Source organism: Nicotiana sylvestris, chromosome 3 (genome assembly GCF_000393655.2).
Source record: "Nicotiana sylvestris chromosome 3, ASM39365v2, whole genome shotgun sequence".
Classification (NCBI taxonomy): Eukaryota; Viridiplantae; Streptophyta; class Magnoliopsida; order Solanales; family Solanaceae; genus Nicotiana; species Nicotiana sylvestris.
In genome coordinates, this window is record NC_091059.1 from 137,027,327 (window position 1) to 137,050,909 (window position 23,583).

Consider the following 23,583-nt stretch of genomic DNA (forward strand, 5'->3'; position numbering starts at 1 on the left):
AAAGTTGATAAATTTGAAAGAAGAAGGTACGAGAGGGATAAAAGACCTCGTGCAAAATTCCACTTCTCAGGAAAGAGGACATTATCTTCACCCACTAAACCAACAGTGGGGGCAACAACAAATCGGTCATACCAGCCACGATCCTTGTCATCTTCAGGGCTCACCAAAACCCTCTTACTCCTGGCCACTAGTGTAAAAACACCATTACGAAAAAGCCTAGGTGAGTAAATATGAATTAAGTGAGGGAATGTAAAAGGAGCTTCAGCTCTAGTGGCTAAATGCCTTAAACAGGCAACTGCCCTCCATATGATTGGGCCAATTTGACCCAAGCAGACATTGAAGAAACGGCAAAATTCGAGAATGACTGGGTCAATTGCTGGTCTAAACCCTAAAGTAAAAGGGTAAGTGTAAATAAAAGAGAACCCCGTTAAATAGGAAGTAATTCTTTGATTCGGATTAGGGATAATAATGAGAAAATCATTACTCCAATGGCAGTCCTTACGAACCACAGGAGTCAAAACCTCTGTAATTTGAGTAGGGTAAGTATCAACACTATCTAATGCGGAAACTTGGTTTCTAAGAGATTCCCTGTCATGGTAAAAAGACAATTCTGAAGGAACTATCTCATCTACTAACGGTTCGCGTAAAGGTTCAGAATGGTCTTTACCCCTAGAAGAAGATTTTTTAGAAAGGGAACCTCTGGTTCTAGAGGAAGGACCAGAACTAGAAGAAGGCATAGACGAACCACCTCCTCGAGTAGATCCTAAACTACGAAGTCTACCTCCCCTTCTATGCCTAACAGGGGCATTAGGGAAGGAGTCAGTAATGGAAACTCTCTCAGGGTTAAGATTTGGAGAAGACATATCGAAAAGGAATGGTCTAAGGAAGAAGTCAACAAAGATTTGGAGAAATAAGTGTTCAATAAGCTTTACGTGATAAAGACAAAGGAAACAATTATATTTATACCGATAAGCAACCGCCAAAGGTAAAAGTGCAGAGGTGAAAATACCATAATTATGATAACTGGCACTTTATTAATAGTGGCACCGTAAAAACCTTGAAAAAAGACTGCAAAAACTGCAGAGCCAATGGAAAATCGACACGTGCATGAAGTATTAAATGGAAGTGACAATTGAAGCGTCAGTTTTGTCATAGCATTAGTGGTGACAAAAATTCTCGTTTTAATGAAATCCACTTCTCAAATATTCAATTGATGAATAAATGGAAAGTGGGGGACTATCTGTATTGGGAAAAATTGAATTTATATATGTTGAGACACGTGGACTGATCAAATAGTCAAAGAATTATAATTAGTTAAGAGTCACGGGCAGCAATAGAAACGAGCAAAGGCAAAGGAAGAGGCACGGGAGGACATTTGAAGGATTCAGCGCCCGTATCTATTTAGATCATTTATCAAAAGAAACAGATCTGACCATAATAAAGAGCGCAGATACGGAATTCGATAGGCATTAAATACCGAATACGTTAGAGAATTTGTATTGATTACAATGATTGTGTAATGTAGCATTTAATGTCTTTAATTATTCATAATAGCCTCATTATGATTTGAAGGAAACACATACCTTCAAGACACCTATAAAAGGGAGGTATCTAGTCACTTGTAAGGACAGACACAATTGAAATATACTCTAATTCACTTGTTTTTCTTCTGATTATATTTTGGTTACTCCAAATTATTCTCTTCTACATATTCTTTTGATTATCAGTAACCTGCGTTCTTCTAAATTCTAGCTTTGACTAAAATTCTATTTTTTGGTTAAACAGAGTAGCCATTGAGCAACGGCGTCTCCATTATAGCATATGCTGTTGTAAAGTAAAGACTACTGTACTTCAAGTTACACTTAACACTTAAATGATTTTCCCACTTCCCTTATTAATAAGCAACGAAAGCTATTAGGTTGATTGGGCCCCATCACTGCCACCTAGGATCAGTATTGGGTCCCATCTCGTTATTTTTCCCACTTCCCTAACAATAGATATTTAACGAAATCTAGACATTTATTAACAGCAACAAACAAACCCAGTTTGATCCCAATATTTGGGGTGATAGTAGTAGTAGTAGTTAGTAGTAGTAGTAGGCAGAATGACCTAAATAACATCTATACTTGTCCCACTTTGTCATGTCACTCCCCAAACTTAATAATTTGTCAATTGAACACTTACACTCCTTCAAATTGTGTATAATAAACGCTTATGACATGAGGCCACCAGTGCGTGTAATACAATCTCCTACACGTGGGACGCCACGTCAAGAAAATTAAACCACGTAGGCTCCAAGTCAATTATTATGCCACATAAGAAAATAAAAGGGGAAATTATTATTATCTCTCCCAAATCCAAATTCTCCCTTCAGTTTACGCTTACCCCCTTAGTTAAGGTTTAGAAAGTATGAACCACTAATGTCTCTCCCCTCTTTTCCGTCATCCTTGCTAGGATTTTTATGTCCAAAGCGCACTTAAATCCTGTCTGCTTGACGATGATGATGTTATCGTGTTACCCCTAACCATGGACGAGATTGTTAGGCTTTACGAGCTCTTTTTGTCCAATTTAACTTTCAATTCTAAGCATGTCATTACTGACCTCACCATAATTGTCGGCGAACAGAGAGAACACGGTCAAGGCATCGCTGATGCCATTTGTTCTCGCATTCTTGAGGTCCCAGTAGAACAAAAACTACCCTCATTCATAAACAAGGGTTGTTGGTATTTTTTTTTTAAATGGAGGAAATCAATGGCAGAATAAGGGATGTTGGTTTTCACCTCCAAATTTCAGAGATTAAAAATGGAGGAAAATCAATGGTGGCTCAGATCTATAATATTGAAGACAAGGCAAGGAATTGGAGACAGAAGAAAAAATTATCATCACAATATCATATTTTTGCAGCCTAGATAAAATTTTTATTTGTGTTTGAGATCAATTTTATTTGAGAACAGCTGATTAGGATGTAATCAAGCTGAGATTGTAAATATTTACTTGGAAGAAGAAGAAGGTACAGAGGGAACAAAAAGGGAGGGGGTGGGTACGGGAAGAACAGAAAGAGACATACCTTTTTTGCTTTTTTCTTCCTTTTTATTTACTTATTTTATTTTCATTCTTATTTAATTAATTTTTCCTTCTTATTTTAATTATTTCTGGTTCAAAATGTTTATATTCACGCTCATTATTCGTGTGAATTGCACTCACTTTGTCCAGCTCAACCATTATGTTATCACATGTGCTTGGTCAACGGTCAGAGGGGTTTAAATAATAGACTTTGATCAAGTTAAAGTGTCTGGATGAAAGCAAGTGAAGTAGGAGGACGGACATGACAAAATGAGACAAGTATAAGTGTCATTTAGGCTATTCTGCCTTATTATTATTATTATTATTATTATTATTATTATTACAAATACGAAACTTTGTATATGATTTTATTCAAGCATTTTTCTATGTAACATAATTACAAATTCGTGTACCTTTAATTAATTTCTAAAACAAAAATAAATGTACTTCAATCTCAAGCAAGTTAGCGTCAATAACTTTAATTTAACTTCTAATTATTTAAAATTTACTTTGAAAAATAGTAAAGAATCAATACTGAAAGGAACATTAGATATTAAGACAAAAATAAAACTTAACTTGTTAATAACGGAGAAATTAGTTGATCAATACAATAATGAATAGAAGACGAAATGAAAATCGTACGAAGTCGTTATTGCGGCAAAAACCACGAGTCGACCAACCCCCAATAGTACATGGTTTATTTTGGTGCGTGCGACTCACCATTCCACAAATCTACACAACTACCCTTCACTTTATTCTGGGAAATTGGATAATTGGGACCCTGCAGTTATAATTACAAAATTAAAAAAAAAGAAAAAGAAAAGAATCTTAGTATTCTTAAAACATGCCATAAATACCCTTATTAAAGTATGAACAGAGGTATTTCGTTTTCATCTGCGTATATTTAAGTGTGTGTAAGCATATTAATTTGATAATAAATTAAGTAAAAAGGGAATATAATTGCAGATTGTAAAGAATGGGGAGTGACCAACCATGAAAATTGTACAACCAACGAACACCCACAAGAGCTGTCTGGTAAGTACAAGCAAAGGATTAGAGAGAATCACGTCGCCAATTGCCAAAACAGAACAACTACTTAAATGTAAATTATTCAGCTTTTTCAAATATATACTTTTTATGGAAGAAGTTAAATAAAGTATGATTGAAACATCATAGGCAACAAATTGAAGCATATATAAAAAGAAACGGCAAAGGGCCAAATATACCCTCTACTTTCAAATATTGTTTACCTGAACCCTTCGTTATACTATTGGGTTATCTATACTCATATCGTCATACTTTGGAACAAAAATAACCCCATTTTGGATGGAGTGCCACGTAGCAACACCAGATTAAAATGACCCATTTTTTTTTACCCAACCCATTTTACAAAAAATCCAGAACCCGAACCTTATTTTTATTTTTTAGTTTTTTTAAAGAATTTTTTTTTTGTAAAACTTAAAAAAAATTGCAAAATATTTTCGTTTTTTAAACTGAGTAGATACTGAAAAGATTTTGCAAAAAAAAATTTAAAAACTGAAAAAATCATTTTTTTAACAAAATATATTTTTTTTTGTAAAAACTGTAAAAACAAATTTGTAAAAACTGAAAAAATTGTAAAAACTGGAATTTCTTTTTCAGTTTTTAACAAAATATTTTCGTTTTTTAAAAACTGAAAAAAATATTTCCAAAAAAATATTTTCGTTTTTGAAAAATGTTTTTTCTTTGTTTTTTAAAGATTTCCTTTTTGTAAAAACTGAAAAAACAAATTTGTATAAACTGAATTTTTTTTGTAAAAAACAGAAAAAATATTTTCAGTTTTTAAAAACTGAAAAAATTATTTTCAACAAAATATTTTCGTTTTTAAAAAAATATTGTTTTTCAGTTTTTTAAAAGAATTTTGTTTTGTAAAAACTGGAAAAACAAATTTGTAAAAACAGAAAAAAAAACATTTTTTGTTTTTTAACAAAATATTTTCTTTTTTTAAAAAACTGAAATTTTGAAAAAAAAACTGGAAAAAAATGAAAATAAGGGTCGGGTTGTGGGTTTTTTTAAAACGGCAAAGGGCCAAATATAACCCTCTACTTTCAAATATTGTTTACATATACCCTTCGTTATACTATTGGGTTATCCATACCCCTACCGTCATACTTTGGAATAAAACTACCCCTATTTTGAATAGAGTGCCACGTGGCAGCACCAGATTAAAATGATCTATTTCTTTTTTTTACCCAACCCATTTTACAAAAAACCCACAACCCGAACCATATTTTCATTTTTCAGTTTTTTAAAGAATTTTCTTTTTGTAAAACTTAAAAAACATTGCAAAATATTTTCATTTTTTTAAACTGAGTAGATACTGAAAAGATTTTGCAAAAAAAATTGTAAAAACTGAAAAAATTGATTTTTTAACAAAATATTTTTTTTTGGTAAAAACTGAAAAAAAATTGTAAAAATGGGAATTTTTTTTCATTTTTTAACAAAATATTTTCGTTTTTTAAAAACTGAAAAAAAATATTTGTATAAACTGAATTTTTTTTGTAAAAACAGAAAAAAAAATATTTTCGTTTTTTAAAAACTGAAAAAATTATTTTCAACAAAATATTTTCTTTCATTTTTTCAGTTTTCAAAAGAATTTTGTTTTGTAAAACTGGAAAAACAAATTTGTAAAAACAGAAAAAAAAAATATTTTTTTGTTTTTTAACAAAATATTTTCGTTTTTTAAAAACTGAATTTTTTTTTTAAAAAAAAGTTGGAAAAAAATGAAAATAGGGGTCGGGTTGTGGGTTTTTTTAAAACGGCAAAGGGCCAAATATAACCCTCTACTTTCAAATATTGTTTACCTATATCCTTCGTTATACTATTGGGTTATCCATACCCCTACCGTTATACTTTGGAACAAAAATACCCCTATTTTGGATGGAGTGTCACGTGGCAGCACCAGATTAAAATGACCCATTTTTTTTACCCAATCCATTTTACAAAAAACCCACAACCCGAACCATATTTTCATTTTTCAGTTTTTTTAAAGAATTTTCTTTTTGTAAAACTAAAAAAAAATGCAAAATATTTTCGCTTTTTTAAATTGAGTAGATATTGAAAAGATTTTGCAAAACAAATTATAAAAACTGAAAAAATCGATTTTTTAACAAAATATTTTTTTTTTTGTAAAAACATATTTGTAAAAACTGAAAAACATTGCAAAAATTGGAATTTTATTTTAGTTTTTAACAAAATATTTTCATTTTTTAAAAACTGAAAAAAATATTTCCAACAAAATATTTTCGTTTTTGAAAAATATTTTTTTTAAATTTTCTAAAGATTTCCTATTTGTAAAAACTGAAAAAACAAATTTGTATAAACTGAATTTTTTTTTTGTAAAAACAAAAAAAAAATCGTTTTTTAACAAAATATTTTCGTTTTTTAAAAACTGAAAAAATTATTTTCGTTTTTGAAAAATATTTTTTTTTATTTTTTCAGTTTTTAAAAGAATTTTGTTTTGTAAAAACTGGAAAACAAATTTGTAAAAACAGAATTTTTTTTTGTTTTTATCAAAATAATTTTGTTTTTTAAAAACTGAAATTTTGAAAAAAAACTGGAAAAAATGATAATAGGGGTCGGGTTGTGTGTTTTTTTTTAAAAACGGGTCGAGTAATAAAAGAAATGGGTCGTTTTAATCTGGTGTTGCCACGTGTCACTCCATCCAAAATAGGGGTATTTTTATTTCAAAGTATGACAGTAGGGGTATAGATAACCCAATAGTATGACGATAGGGGTATAGATAGCCCAATAGTATAACGAGGGGTACAAGTAAACAATATTTGAAAGTAGAGGGGTATATTTAGCCCTTTGCCGTTTTTAAAACGGGTCAGGTAAAAAAAAGAAATGGGTCATTTTAATCTGGTGTTGCCACGTGTCACTCCATCCAAAATAGGAGTATTTTTGTTTCAAAGTATGACAGTAAAGGTATAAATAACCCAATAGTATGACGGTAGGGGTATAGATAACCCGATAGTATAACGAGAGGTACAAGTAAACAATATTTGAAAGTAAAGAAGTATATTTAGCCCTTTGCCGAAAAAGAAATTGATAACTTCATTAGTAATAAGAGGTGAAATTTGAATTGTTTACTGTTTATCAGGAAAATACGTAGAAAAAAGTAGTATAGAACAGTAAAAGTGAATAATAGGAAGAAAAAAATATTGTATATACAATTGGAAAATTTAGGTAAATTAAACGATAGAATTACACTTTTCTCAAAGTAACAAAAAATTAGCCCATTAGAGTTTCATATCTTTTGGTGGATCTTATTTATACTATATCTATCTATCTATATCTATATTTATATTATTATAAAAGTGGGAAGCCCTTAACTAAAAAGTTGAATTACCTAAATGCCGTTCTTTTAAATACCTTATTTTTACCAATTTTTTTAAATAAACATCAAATTTATTTGAAGGGATGTGATGCTTCACATTAGTGCTAGTGGTGACTTTTCACAATTATTAAATCTAAAGGCAGACATTTTTGGCGGGCATATCAATTGAAATTATAAAATAAGAATATAAACATAAATCCTAAATTTTAGAAAGGCAACTCAAATTAAAAAAGAAAAAAAATCATGGTTCTTGTTCATATGTATTTGGACTACAGTGCCTTCTTAACAGATAAATTTCTATGGACTTTTTCAACCCTTTTATTTCCCTTGAATATTGGCTTATGATTTGTGTGATAATGCAATCAGCATATAACGACCCTAGGAGTGATCGGGACCGGTTTACCTATAACTTCGACATGCAAATGCAACACATTTCATCAGTTAGAGTATTACCAACGGCTATATATTTTTCCTATGTCAGGTAAACTCCTACTATAATACATGGTGAGTTCTAATATGACTAATTCTTTAATCTATGTGAATTTTTATCTTTTTCAATTAATAATTATGTTACCTTTTTGAATGATTTCTTGGTAGTTATTTTGTTTTTAGGTTCTTATTTTAACCAGACAGTTTTGATTTTGATTTATTTACAAAGTGCTTAAATAATGTTCAAACACTGACGCGACAACTCCCATGGTACATTGTGAACTCTAATATGATTATTCAGTATATCTTTATTTCTGTCTAATTCAATTGATGATCGTGCTACTTCTTGAATCTCTTAGCATTCCTTGTTTATTTTTGATTTTTTAAAATCAAACAATTTTGGTAAGGTCTGCGTACATATTACCCTCCCCAGACCCCACTTGTGGGATTACACTGGGTTGTTGTTGTTGTTGTAAACAATTTTGATTTTGATTTCTTTGACAAAGTTTTTGATTTAAAAAAAAAAAGAGAAGACAAATCTAACACTAACTGGGTAATTTAGGTTTTACCAAAGCTTGGTCTATTCCGAACTAATTGATCAACTACGAAAGAAGTAATGGAATGATGCTATTTGATAATAAGATCATTGTGGATTCTATGGCGAACCTTTAAAAAAAAAACTACTGCAAATAAGTAATAGCGGATTCTAAATCTTTCAGACATCATGCTGCACCTAATAGGAACTCTCTTGATGACTATACTTGTATGGGTCCAAATTTGACCGACCTCGACCTATGACGAGCACGACAAACGACCAAGTACCTTTGAATCGGCGTCCCAAGGGAGACGATCTTAGGGCGAAAGAAGAAACTGCACGACCCCTGTGGTAGTGTAATCCCATTAGGGGCCATTAAGAATATTCCGCCGAATATTCCCTGTATTTGGTTGCTTACAATTCCGAAGGATTTTTCTCTAGTATATAAGGGGGAAAAAAGACCTTGTAAGGGGGGAATTCTGGGAAACTTACCAATCTTGAATAAAAAGAAACTTTGCAACTCTCTTCCTTTTACCTATTATTATTCTAGAGATTATTATCTTCAGCTATAATTTACCCCTTCATCTTCGATTGATTTGTTCAAAAAGGTCTTAACATCTTTTGAGTCAAACAATTTGGCGCCATTTGTGGGGATTTCTATAGCTGAAATCATAGTTCTCATCTAGATTCCTGAAAGTGATAATTACTTTTCTTCAAACCTCATAAAAACCAACAATGGCGGGAAAGGAAGCGAGGCTGAAGGCGGTAGCAGATGACTCGAATAATCTCCTGAACTCCCTCAACGAAGTCGGTAGAAAAGACAATGAGAATACAACACCAAGAGCTACACTGGAGGGGGAGATCTCATCTCTTCCCCACTGGGATCTAACGATCTTGCGCGAAAGGGGAGCTTCAACATCCATGGTGGGGGAAGCACCACCAGCAGTCAAAAAGCTGCTAGAAGGATGGTTAACAAGTGCTTTGAGCAACATGCTCGAGAAACCCACTCAAGGAGATGTCGAAGACGTACCAACTACAGAAATCGCAGCTACCGTCGATGAGCCAAGCGCTACACGAGCAGGTGACACACATACTGTTACTAATGTAGGTGACGATGTACTTATGGCCATCCTAAAGAAAATGGAAGAGATGAAAAACGAGAACAAAACACTACGCCACCAGATGAAGGAACATCAGGAGAGGGTCGACAAAATACCAGGTGCTCCGAAGTTATTACCAAAATACGAAGTGGGACGATTCGTCGAACAACCTTACAGCGAAGGGGCTGCTCCACACTCTATTCCAAAGACCTTCAAAATGCCGCCATACTTGAAAATATATGACGGTACCACGGACCCGGAGGATCACTTAATCCATTATGTTATCGGAGTAAAGGGCAATGATCTATCAAAAAAACATGTATCGTCTGTGCTGCTAAAGAAGTTCGGTGAGATCTTGACAGGAGGAGCATTGACATGGTACTCCCAGCTACCAGTACGATCGATATCGACGTTCGAAGAGATGGTGGATAAATTCGCCACCGCTCATGCAGAAGCGAAGAAGGCTGAGGCTAGGGTCAATGATATCTTCGCCGTCAGGCAGACGACAGGCGAGGGACTCCGGGATTTCCTGGCCCGATTCAACAGAGTAAGGATGAGTTTACCAAACGTGTCAGAAGGGATGGCAGTAGCAACCTTTCAAAATGGGTTAAACAGGAACGGGTCAAAGGTAACCAAAAACCTGCTCAGTAGACTCATGAAGTACCCCCTACCACATGGGAAGAGATCCACAACACCTACTGCGCCGAGGTGAGGGCAGACAAGGACGACCTAAACGGCCTGCTTCAACGATTAACATCAGTCCAGGCCGAGACAAGGAGAGATCGACGTAACGACGGGCGAAGAGATCAACCACCATGTTTCAATCGCGAAAGACATCAGCCCTATATCCGAACATCCAACCCGCCCCATCTACGTCATGCGGACATCGCGCCACGACACGCTGCACCCCTCCGCAACGAAAGAGGTATGCCTCCACTACTATCTGCTCATAATTTTTGTGTTTCCCCTTCAGAGATAGTGTACGCACTGGAGAAGTTGGGCACGAAGGTGCAGTGGCTGCAAAAGATGAAATCGGATCCAAGCACCAGGAGGTCGAACGTCCTCTGTGAATTCCACCAAGAAAGAGGACACAAGACCGAAGATTGCATAGGTCTGCAGCAAGAAGTAGTTAGGATGTTGAACCAGGGGTACCTGAAAGAACTGCTAAGCGATAAAGGAAGGGCCAACTTCGCTCGAGCGCGCAACCCATCTCAAGGGCCTCCAAATACACCATCACCAGCCCGTACCATACAAATGATCATTAGTGGCGGCGATGACATGGTAATCAACTATGTGAAGTTCACCACCATGCACAAACTCAAACGGACAGTCGCCCACGAACGATATGATGACCTTGAAGATAGTATCATCTTCGATACGTCAGATACCGACGGTTTGTCTTTCCCTCACTATGATGATTTGGTTATAACTTTACGCATCACTGATACCGATGTAAAAAGAATCATGGTGGATGACGGAAGCGGTGCGTGTATTGTTCACTCGAGAGTTCTCATGCAAATGAGGCTCGAGGATAAAATAATACCACATTTCATAACACTAACGGGTTTTAATAATGCAGTAGAGTGGACATCTGGAGAAATAGTGCTACCTGTCCTTGCAGAAGGGGTCACCCTGGAAACAACATTCCATGTCATGAACCAGGAAACGACCTACAACGCCATCATAGGACGACCATGGATACATACCATGCGAACCATAACTTTGGGTGGCTGCCTTCAGTCCAGTCGGAGATTCCGAGGTAGTCCTGCAGGCGTTCGCAGGCCCCGTCGTTCTCTTCCATCTTTATATTCTGTTTTCATTTACTTCGGAGACAGATTGTATCTTTCTTTCCAGGCAATTGTTTGTAGTATTCGTAGATGATCCGTGATATTGTGACACCAGTTCCGGGTAGAGATGTACTTGGTATTGCCGTACTTGTTTTTGGCTAAGTTATCAGATTACGTCTTCCGCATGTCTTTAATTATTGTTAATATATCACTGTTGAACGTATGTTGTTTTAAACTATTAAAAAGGGCTAGATAAAAGAGTTAGTGAATCTATAATACTCGGCTTGCCTAGCTTTCACGAGTAGGCGCCATCACGACTCACGAGGGTGGAAAATCTGGGTCGTGACATATATACCAGGAATATCATCTATAAGAAAGTATTAGGTAAGATATGTTTCATTACATGTTTGTACCTTTTAAAAACAAAGAAAGTAAAAAAAATCATATGTTTTTTTTATTTGAGTAGATTCACACGATATTCAATCATCTTGACCTCGATAAATAAGTCATCATACAATTATCCACATTAATAATTTATGAAAACACATACTTTATTTTTTTTATCTAAGTATAATTATTTGCTTAAAGTTTTATTTTAAAAATATTAATATTATTTTACTAAAAAGTATACTAAATGACTTGAAATATACGAGCAACGCACGTGCAGATAAACTAGTTAAATTAAAAGCACGAATGCCCTTAGCAAAATGTCGTTCATCTTTTTTACCCTTTAAAAATAGATTTTACTCTAGACAAAATAATAATTTAATTTATTTTCCTAATATTTTGGACTTTAAAGTTAGCTAAAATTTTGTAAGCAAAATCCTTCCTTATTGAAATTATGTAAAAATTTTAATAGTTAAAAATTTAAACTCAAATCAAAGTTTACTTATATAGACTACTAACGAAAGCTAGGATGACAAAGAGAAAAAGCATTACGCGTTGGAACAAGTACAATCTTATTCTACAGGTGTTGTAAAAAATTATACATATGCAACCATTGTTACGGTAACTACTTTAATGCTTATTAGCGAGAACTTTATGGAATGTTAGATACCAAAGGAAGAATTCAATTAACAAAATCTTATTGATGCTATAATAAAATGTCGTATCATTATATATTTTTGGGTCAAAACGTAGTAATTATATGGGAATTGCTGACAAATATTTAGGTGTTCTATCTTAGCTAATAGCTTTTTAATCCTTTCATATTAGAATTATTTAACATAATTATAATACATTTCATATAAATTATTTTAATATTTAGGATCTGAAAATTAACGAAGATTATTTTATATTTGAACTATTAGAAATATTTATTCAGAACTATCAATAAATTAAATTTTAATTTCCTTATATAATTATTTTCTTATTTGAACGATGTAACATAATTATAATCTCTTTTAAGTTATAATTAAATATTTAAAACTTGGAATCAACCAAAAAAAAATTGTTAATGTTAAAACCAAATTAAGTCTAAAATTCCAATTCAATTATTTATCAAATTTATCATATAACTAAAATTATTTTTCAAGTTGACAAAACTCTTAAGATGCCTAGATTGGTTTTCATAAGAATAGTATTGGCGGTGAATGAAAATAAAAAAATAGAAAAATTAACATGGAAGGTTTTATAAATAAGCCTCTTAACTAGATATTATATATATATATATATATATATATATATATAGGAATAGTACTTACGATTTTCTAAAAAGTCGTATACTCACTGACTTAGGTACACCCGTAAAGCGCGTTCCATAAGACTAGTATTAGAAAAAGAGAAGTATATTACATTTTTAAGTTGCCAACTCTGTAGCGGAGTTGCCCTTGCGGATGAAAGTCGTTAGCCCGCAAATACGGCAACTACGTTATTGCTTTCTCCGATTCATTTGCTTATTTTCTTTTTAGTATATTCTAAAAACTGCTTTCTTTTTAAGTATAGAAACAAATTTATTTGAATATTTTATTTTATCTTTAATAATAAGTTTTTATAGTCATTATTCTTGCAACTATTGGGGCCCGTTCCACGAGACCGGAGTGGGCTCAGCAGTAAGCCTCCATTCGAATTATGCTAGAGGGTTTTTTCAGACATTATTAAACTACAAGTTTCAAAAGTGTTATAGTTATATACGAGTAAAACCGGGGGTAGTGAGCACCCCAATTTTCTATTGAGCAAACGAAGCAAGGACATGACTACACGGAATAAAAATCGAAGCCAGGAGCCTCTTGCATCAAGGCCAGGCCCGAGTAAAACACTTGCCTTCGGAGCCACCGAGACCATACCCCCCAGGTATGGTTCGAGTTCCGAGACACCGGAGAACATTGCCTAACGACTACGCACGATTAACAAAGGGCCGTGATATCTGTGTCCAACTGGATGTCACGACGTGAATCTCGGCCCGTATCAGCGGTAGATCAGTGATTAGCAAAGAGGAAGATTTTTATTTTTTTTACAGCTGTACTTAGGGTAAAACTCTCCTGCTATATAAAGGAGAAGCTGATTATTCATTAGACACATTGTAACATGCATACCAAAGCAATATACATCTATTTTTCTCTGTTTCTAAAGGTTGTTCAAAGTTCTTGTTTTGGTTCATAAGTTCTTCATAAACTTTAGTTCGGAATCGAAGGCGAGCTTCTTGTTAAGCCTTTAACCGAGCTCGGATTCAATATCATCATTGGTTTGATTATTTACTCCATCTTTTATTTGCTTATTTAACGTCATAAATCATTTGTATTGAATTAGCCCACGTATCCTTAAAACCACATATAAATTAATTTTTTATCCATTTTTAAGGGTAAACAGTTTGGCTCCCCCCGTGGGGCTAAGGATAATAGTGGTAGTTTGATACAAATTTCCATAACACACTATATTTTACGCTTGTTCTTTAAGATTTTAATTTTAGATCTGCCTAAGGATGTCGAACTCTCAGTTTGCTCACTTCAATGTTGATATTGAGTCTGGCGATCATGGTGAAAACAACAATATAACACCTAGCAACGAGGTGCCTCTTGCTGATCCCAACGGAGCCCCATTCGCAGACCCAATTGATGCCAACTCGTATGTGTCCATCGACGCCAACCTGTCAACCAACACTGAGAATAACGCTCGTGGAGGAGCCCGACCAACGACTCGAGGTACGCCCGAAGGTGAAGGCGACGAGATTAATTTGCGGGTGATCTTCGAAATGTTACAAGCTCAACAGGTGCCGATAACATAACTGCAGAACCAAAGCTGCACCCCAGCAAAGTTCAGCCCGAACAATCCCGAGAAAACACCCGAAGGAATGAGCAAGTCACGGAGAGGCCGGGTAAAGCTGAGCCCGGGACCAACCCTGAAATCATTAAGATGCTTGAGGAACTAACAAAGCGGGTGGAATCAGGGGAAAAGAAAATTGAGTCCAATTACAAAAAGTGGAGACTTATAATTTCAGAGTTGATTAAATCCTAGCAGCGCCCCCGATATTGAAAGGCCTGGACTTCAACAAATTTATCCAAAAGACTTTCACCCTGAGTGGAGCACCGAAGTCAATCCCGAAGAAGTTCCGTATGCCCGAAATATCGAAGTATAATGGAACCACGGATCCAAATGAACATGTGACCTCTTACACGTGTGCCATCTGTCACACCTCCCTTTTTACCTACACCCCTGGAAGGGTATAAGGGAGTTTTTTTCCAATTTAAAGTGATAATTGAAACGGGATCATTTTATTAAAAATTCAGAGTCGCTGTCGCACCTCCTTTTTCCCGCGCCCGCGGGGCGCGTGGGGAGTTTTCTCCAATTAAAGGACAGTCGAAACGGGATTTGTTTATTTGTTTCAGAGTCGCCACCTGGGAATTTTGAGGCGTCCCAAGTCACCAATTATAATCCCTGAATCGAGGAGAATATGACTCTGTTTATTTTTCTGCGAACCAAAAATCCTGAGTAAGGAATTCTGTTAATCCGGAAGAAGGTGTTAGGCATTTCCGAATTCCGTGGTTCTAGCACGGTCGCTTAACTGTTTTTATTATTGGCTTAATCATCTTGATTTTATTAAATATATTGATGTTATCTGATTTTGCTACCGCTTATACTTATCGTGATTAAGGACCCTTCTTCGAATCGAATTACGCGTACGTATATTCGTGTTACAAATTTAAAAATGCGGAATTGTGTCACGCGTACGTGTACACAATAATTTTTTGATAATATATTTATTAAGCACATTTTTTCGAAATTGTGTTGAATCAAGAATATTTATTTTTTTTCTTAAATGGTGAACCATACATATTGGGTTTTTATGAAATTGATTTAATGCTTTTAGAAAAATCCTTTTACTAAATATTTGTTCGAAATGGCGCGTACGCATAATCCGAATTTTTGCTTCTAAAATATAATCAGGGTACGCGAACGTATCCCTAATTGCGCAAAAATATTTGCAATGATATTAAGGAAATTTTTTTAAAAAAATGTTTGTTATATCACGAAAAATATTGTTTTAAGATATTCTTTAAACTTTGGAAAGTAAACCACAATTTATTAAATACTGACCATTGACTATAATTTCCGAATATAAATCAAATTCATTCCAATTATTCAAAGTCAAAGGACAGAATAAAAATATGATTAATACTAACTTTAAAACAAATGTGACATATATATATGCCAAAGAATAAATTGCATTTGAAACCAAACATAAATGATTCATAAAGGAAGGAAATATTTTCCGGGAATTTTCATGATTATTTAATGCAAATTCTATTTTTTATTACCATTGATTTAAGAAGTTGCCATTTGTGTATATACAAATCAACTTATTCTCACATGCTCGTTTTAATCTTAATAGACCTAATTATTTGGTCACTTTATTTTAGGAAAGTAGATAAGCATCAAATTTATAGAAAAGGCGTTATTATGCAAGTTAATTCAACAAAGTTACCTTACATATAACCTAACTATTTGGCGTAAATATTCATAACGTTTTAACATCATGATGAGCTATACCAACTTACTTTACTCATATGATTATACCTGTCATCATACCATATAATAACTTATACCAACCTAAACAAAAAATCATATTTGTTACAAAATATTCTACTAATGTAACTTCTTAATCATTACATTCAACTAATGGTATTATGGGATGTAATCAATGGCCCATTTTTATGCCTCACTCCCTGTTTTGACAATTCACGTATATCTATACCAATGAGATTTCGGAATAGCTAACATTATTACAAAACTTTATATGAATTTCAAAATAAGACAATTTAACTCATAGCTATCAAATTGAATTCACTATTAGTTAACTAACATAAAAATGAAAATTAGAACTAATGAACTTGGACAATTGGAAAATAACATTTCAATTCAAGCTTCATTGACGGGTCATGCTGAAATCTCTTTCCGACTTAAAATTTAAAAGACATATACCTGAAAATGGAGGTAGAAGAAGTAAGTTTCAGCAGTTACAGCAGTAACAAATTCAGTAGAATATACTGATAACACAGTAAATCTGATCAAGAATAGGATTCGAAGAGCCCAGATTCACAGTAAGATACTTTGAAAGACACTTCAGATTTTAACTGAACAGTGGAATCACATAAAGTTGAACAAATTCAACAAAAGAACAACATTTCAGATTTCAATTTTTTTTTTCAGTTTCAAATTCAGTTTGTTTCTGATTTCTGTTTTTCTGTTGTTGTATATCTGTGTGTGTGTGTGAATGCTCTTTTGTTCCTTTTCTGTTTCTTTTTCCTCTTTTAAAATTCTCTCTTTCTCACTCAAAAATTCTCTCTTTTTTCTCACTCAAAAAATTTTCTGTCCTTTAACTGTCTGTCCAGCTCCTGTATTTATACAGGGCTGGTCCTAGGCAATTTAAGTGCTTCTTGGACCCCCTTCTTCTTTTTAAAAACAGAAAATCCCATTATGTAAAACCTTTTCCCTGATTTTCAGCAGCCCATTATCCCTTGTTCCCCATTAGTATTATTAACTAATAGCAACTAACATTACATTATAATATACTAGTACTAACACCCTGTTTTTACTGTTTCATTCCCATAAGTGCCCCTGAAATCCTAATGTTATTACTGAAAAATCAGAACCTTCAGCAAAACATATTCTAAAATCTGTACAGACTCAGTTATCTTTCTGATTTACAGCTAAATCAATCCTATTAACCTCCTAAACACAATTGTATTTGACCAACTTTTGTAAACTGGAATTCAAACTGGACATTACAACACTGAATTCAGAACTAACATCATAACAGCATATTTCTGAAATTATCAAAATCATTCAGACTGGACTTAACATTAAACCAAAATCAAACACACACAGGATCATTGTCAATGCTGACAATGCCCTGAAACTTTTAATGTTCAGACAATAACATATACAACATACATTTGAATTCACTGATTCACAGACAATCATGATTTAATTGACGAGCATTAATCAATTGACTATTTACAACATTTGTCAATAACTAGTCTAAAATAGAAGCAGACTGTTTTAGTCAACATTTTCAGAAATGAAAAAATTCGTAATATAACTAATCGACGAACTTAATCGAGTCGATTACACATATTGTAAATAACCGCAACCAACAGAAACAATTTACATTCGGATCAAATAGACAGAAATGACAGAATTGATGAAAAATTAACAAGCTATTAATACGGACAACAATACACGTAGAATACACAAAAATAAATAGAAAAATACCTCTGAACTTTAATTAAATTCTGACTCGAACTCAACTTGGACTTGGACCTTTTTTGTTTGAAATCAAACTGACCTTAGTCGAAGTATTTTCCACTGAAAATACTTCGACTAAGGTCGGTTAAACCTCAATCTTCATTTAATAGGCACAGAATCCGGAAGTTTGGTTTTTTTTTAGGGTTCTTAAAAACACGATTTGGAATTTAACCATTTCTGGTCAGATTCGAGAAGAACCAAAGATATTCTAGGCACGAGGGAGGCCAGGAGGGTAACTGGTGTGAGTTTGAAACAGATCTGGGTAAATTTTTTTGTTTGGTCCGAATCTTCAAAAGAAGATTCGAGAAGTTCCGAACGGATTCGAACCTAACAACCAACAGATCCATACTCAGGATGACTAGGGGAAGCCATGGTGTTAATTTGGGGCTGATTGGTTTAGATCAAGTTTTCAGGCCAACCTTCGATTTAAGATTCGAAGAGTTGTGGCCTGATTCGAAGGAAACTAAGGTTGGATTTGTGTAAGGGAGGTTCAGGAGGTCCTATGGTGTTAAGTTGGTGACCGACGGCGTTGATGCCGCCGGGTTTCAGGCGAAGGGGAATAGGGGCGGCTAGGGTTAGGGGTCTGTTTGGAACGATGATGAACAGGAGCGGAGAGGGGGGGGGTGTTCAGTTAGGGGCTGGGTAAGGTTTGGGATTTATATAGGGGTAGGGTGGATTAGTATCGTCCGTTGGATCAATTAGAATGGAGGGCTAGGATCTATTCACTTAACCAAACGATGTCGTTTGGTTTAAGTTGGGGGACGGGTTGAACCGGGTCAATGGATCGGGTAAGGGTCTTGGGTTCGGGTGATGAGATCTTGGCCGTTGGTTGGATTTAATCCAACGGCCCTTGATGAGAGATGACCAAACGACGTCGTTTGGTTCTGGCTTTGAATTGGACCGGACAGGGCTGTTTTGGATTGGGCCGTGAAAGGGATTCAATTGATTTGGGCCTGGATTTTAATCCAGGTCCAAATCTTATAACTTGTATGCAATTTTTTTATTTTCTGATTTTATTAAAAAAAAAAAAATCCTAATAAAAAAAATCAAAATTACAATAATATTAACTATAATATAATTTTAACTTCTCAAAAATATATTAATCAATCTACAATAATTATTTAACACATAGACAAAACATCAATCAAACAATGAAACATTTGAAATAGAATTAATGCATATTTTTGTGATTTTATTTAAATTAACTTAATTAAATGCGTACTTAAATCCTAGATATACATGAGACATGTACTTTTATTTTTATTTTGTTTAATTATAACAAAACAAACATTTTACGGACATAAACAAATATTTAACACCACGCAAAATTCAGAAATTACACAGTAAAAGAAATTTATTTTATTTTTTGATTTATTTTGGAGTAGTTTTTCGTAAGGCAAAAATTACGTGCTCACAGCTGCCCCTCTTTGTGCGGAAACTTGAAGAGTTTTCGTACAAAGATAAAGTGAGCGGACACGAGCGATTTTTGCCCGTTCGAATACTCCGTGGGAAGCATTTTTTGAAAGATTTGACCGAACCTCTGCTTCAAAGGTTTCCTACATATCCTTGGCTATAAAGGAATCAGGTCAATGTAGTTCGGGAATTTTTGGTAGCTGGGACTACCATGGGACTGTGATGTTACTGCTGCTTTGTGCTGTTTTTACTGCTTGCTGACCTCCTTATTACACCTTACTTTAAAGGAAATACAAAAAGCTAAATTAGACTATGGTACATGAATTATAAAAATCTTATCTAGATCATGCCCTTGCGTTTCTTGTTGTCTTGATATCTTGGTGACTCTTGGGCATTTGGCTTATTCCGTATTCCTTTTGGAACTCTTGTTGTTTCTTGTTGGGGATTCTGTTGGACTTCTCTGCTTTATTGATTCTAGGTGTGCTCCTTTATCATATGAGCGGGCTTTTGATTTCAACACTTCAATTGTATTCCCTCGTTCTTCAGGTGGGTGTCTTGACTGCTTTAATTCTTTGCCCTCATTCTCCAGGTGGACGCCTGACTTCTTCTTTTTCTTTATCCTCATTCTCCAGGTGGACGCCTGATTTATTCTTTTTCTTTATCCTCATTCTCCAGGTGGACGCCTGACTTCTTCTTTTTCTTTATCCTCATTCTCCAGGTGGACGCCTGATTTCTTTAATTCTCATCCTTATTCTCCAGGTGGATGCCTGATTTCTTCAATTCTTTGTCCTCATTCTCCAGGTGGACGCCTGATTTCTTTAATTCTCATCCTCATTCTTCAGGTGGACGCCTGATTTCTTCAATTCTTTGTCCTCATTCTCCAGGTGGACGCCTGACTTCTTCAATTCTTTGTCCTCATTCTCCAGGTGGACGCCTGATTTTTTCTTTTCTCATCCTCATTTTCCAGGTGGACGCCTGACTTCTTCAATTCTTTGTCCTCATTCTCCAAGTGGACGCCTGATTTTTTCAATTCTTATCCTCATTCTCCAGGTGGACGCCTGATTTCTTCAATTCTCCATCCTCATTCTCCAGGTGGACGCCTGATTTCTTCAATTCTCATCCTCATTCTCCAGGTGGACGCCTGATTTCTTCAATTCTTTGTCCTCATTCTCCAGGTGGACGCCTGATTTTTTCAATTCTTATCCTCATTCTCCAGGTGGACGCCTGATTTCTTCAATTCTCCATCCTCATTCTCCAGGTGGACGCCTGATTTCTTCAATTCTTTGTCCTCATTCTCCAGGTGGACGCCTGAATTCTTCAATTCTTTGTCCTCATTCTCCAGGTGGACGCCTGACTTCTTCAATTCTTTGTCCTCATTCTCTAGGTGGACGCCTGATTTTTTCAATTCTTATCCTCATTCTCCAGGTGGACGCCTGATTTCTTCAATTCTCATCCTTATTCTCCAGGTGGACGCCTGATTTCTTCAATTCTTTGTCCTCATTCTCCAGGTGGACGCCTGATTTTTTCAATTCTCATCCTCATTCTCCAGGTGGACGCCTGAATTCTTCAATTCTTTGTCCTCATTCTCCAGGTGGACGCCTGACTTCTTCTTTTCTCATCCTCTTTTTCCAGGTGGACGCCTGACTTCTTCTTCTTTACCAGTTATTTCCAGACACAAATATTGTATTTGCCCCTGTTTTAAAATCAAAGAAAACTTCGTTAGTTTAAAGCAGGGTGGCTGGTTGTGGTATTCTTGCCGATGGTGATGTTTCTCTTCGTCTTTCTTTATTGCCTTGGAATGATTGAAAAGACTATTTTGTCTTTGTAATTGATCCTTGACTATAGGATTTCCTTCTGTATGTTTTCCTTTAAAACCTTTTAACTGTAATCAAATGCCTCTTCTGACTTTGCTGATCCACTTTTGATTTCCTCTTTCTTACACCCATATTTTATCTCCCACCTTTCGTGGCCGTATTTTGTAGCCTTGGATCTTGGTAGTATACCTTGACATTCTTTCTTATTTGTTTAGAATAAAATTTATCTCAAAGCTTGGAGAAAGTAAGATTATTAGTAGCGAAATACGCTGATTTCGACAATTATAGAATGAAAAGAAAAATCCAATTTTTGGATGACTGTTGGAAAAGGAATAAAAGACTTATCTGATTGGAATTACTGGCACCAATGATCAGGGTATGCATTTCGGATTAATCAACCCAGTCTTTTAATCAATCTCCTTTCAATTGTCTCAAGGAGTTTTCATTGATCAATTTTCCTCATTTTTCACTTCTCCACTTCCCTTTCGCCTTATGGTGCCTGCGAAGGTTTTCACCAATAAGACTCTCTCATTTTACTTTTCTCTCAACTTCCGTCGCCTTATGGTGCCCGTGCGGGTTTTCACCTATAAGACTCTCTCATTTTTACTTTCTTTCCTTGTTTGTACCACTTCATTTGCTTGCATCAGCATTTTTCTAAGATTGATCGAAAGGTCTTTTTGGTATAAGGTTAGGAATGGAAAAGGTATTAAAAGCTAAATAGCTGTGGTATGGGTTTAAAATTACAACTCTTGGAATCTTTTCTTATTTCCAATACAATTCCTGCCCCAGTTTCTTGATTGGGGTCTCTTGATATTTCTTTTCCGTGCACATTGTGCATGTTGTGCACCCTATGACCGAGCCGTGAGGCGCCTACGTATCCTTCTTTGAGGAATCAGGTCAAACGTAGTTCACTACATAATAGTGAAGATTTTGATCTTTTTTTTTTATTGATTATTATTATTGATTCCAAGAGAGGTTAGGAAAGAAACAAGCATGGCTCAAAGGGGAAGCAAATGGTATAGTGTTTGGACAGCAGAATAAATTGCCTTTGTCATTTCAATCTTTGAAATAGTGCTAAATACAAACATTCAAAAGTTATGCATAATATCTCTTTACCGCGTCAGAATTGATTGCCATATCTATGCATTTGCCTTCAATATCTGTTAAACATAGTGCACCATTCGATAATACTCTGGTCACAATGAATGGTCCTTGCCAATTCGGAGCAAATTTGCCTTTTGCTTCAACCTGATGTGGAAGAATGCGTTTCAGCACATGCTGACCTACTTCGAACTTCCGGGGACGCACCTTTTTGTTGTATGCTCTTTCTATTCTTCTTTGATATAATTGACCATGGCATACTGCGGTCAATCGTTTTTCATCAATCAAATTTAACTGTTCTAGACGGGTTTTGACCCATTCATCATCATCAATCTTTGCTTCGGCAATGATCCGAAGGGAAGGAATCTCAATTTCTGCAGGAATTACTGCTTCGGTGCCGTATACCAACAAATAAGGAGTTGCTCCTACTGAAGTGCGAACAGTAGTGCGGTATCCCAATAATGCAAAGGGTAATTTTTCATGCCATTGTTTTGAACCTTCTACCATTTTCCGCAGTATCTTCTTTATGTTTTTGTTGGCTGCTTCTACTGCTCCATTCGCCTTGGGCCGATATGGGGTAGAGTTACGATGTGTAATCTTAAACTGTTGACATACTTCTTTCATTAAGTTGCTGTTAAGATTAGCACCGTTATCTGTGATGATCACCTTCGGGATTCCGAATCGACATATGATATTTGAGTGGACAAAATCGACCACAGCTTTCTTGGTCACTGATTTGAATGTCTTGGCCTCAACCCATTTGGTAAAATAATCAATAGCTACCAGAATGAATCTGTGACCATTGGATGCTGCCGGTTCAATTGGTCCAATCACATCCATGCCCCAAGCGACGAAAGGCCATGGTGCCGACATTGTGTGCAACTCGGATGGTGGAGAATGAATCAAATCTCCGTGTATTTGGCATTGATGACATTTGCGCACAAAATTGATACAATCTCTCTCCATGGTAAGCCAATAGTAACCAGCTCGGAGGATTTTCTTTGCCAACACATATCCACTCATGTGGGGTCCGCAAATTCCTGAATGTACTTCAGTCATGACAGTTGTAGCTTGTCTGGCATCTATGCATCTTAATAATCCAAGATCTGGTGTTCTTTTATACAAAACTCCTCCGCTTAAGAAGAATCCATTTGCTAATCGCCTGATGGTCCTCTTTTGATCTCCTGTGGCTTGTGCGGGATATATGCTCATCCTGATA

General features: G+C 35.1%; 1 protein-coding gene across 1 annotated transcript in view; it reads left to right on the plus strand.

The window, feature by feature from the left end:
• The first annotated feature begins 9,140 nt into the window (after positions 1-9,140).
• The window catches only part of LOC138888071 (uncharacterized), an 82,629-nt gene continuing 68,186 nt past the window's right edge, over positions 9,141-23,583 (plus strand). Inside the window, exons 1-2 of the mRNA XM_070169873.1 lie at positions 9,141-10,014; positions 10,479-10,988. Of these exons, the coding sequence (XP_070025974.1) occupies positions 9,141-10,014; positions 10,479-10,988 (1,384 nt within the window). The remainder of the gene's footprint in view (positions 10,015-10,478; positions 10,989-23,583) is intronic.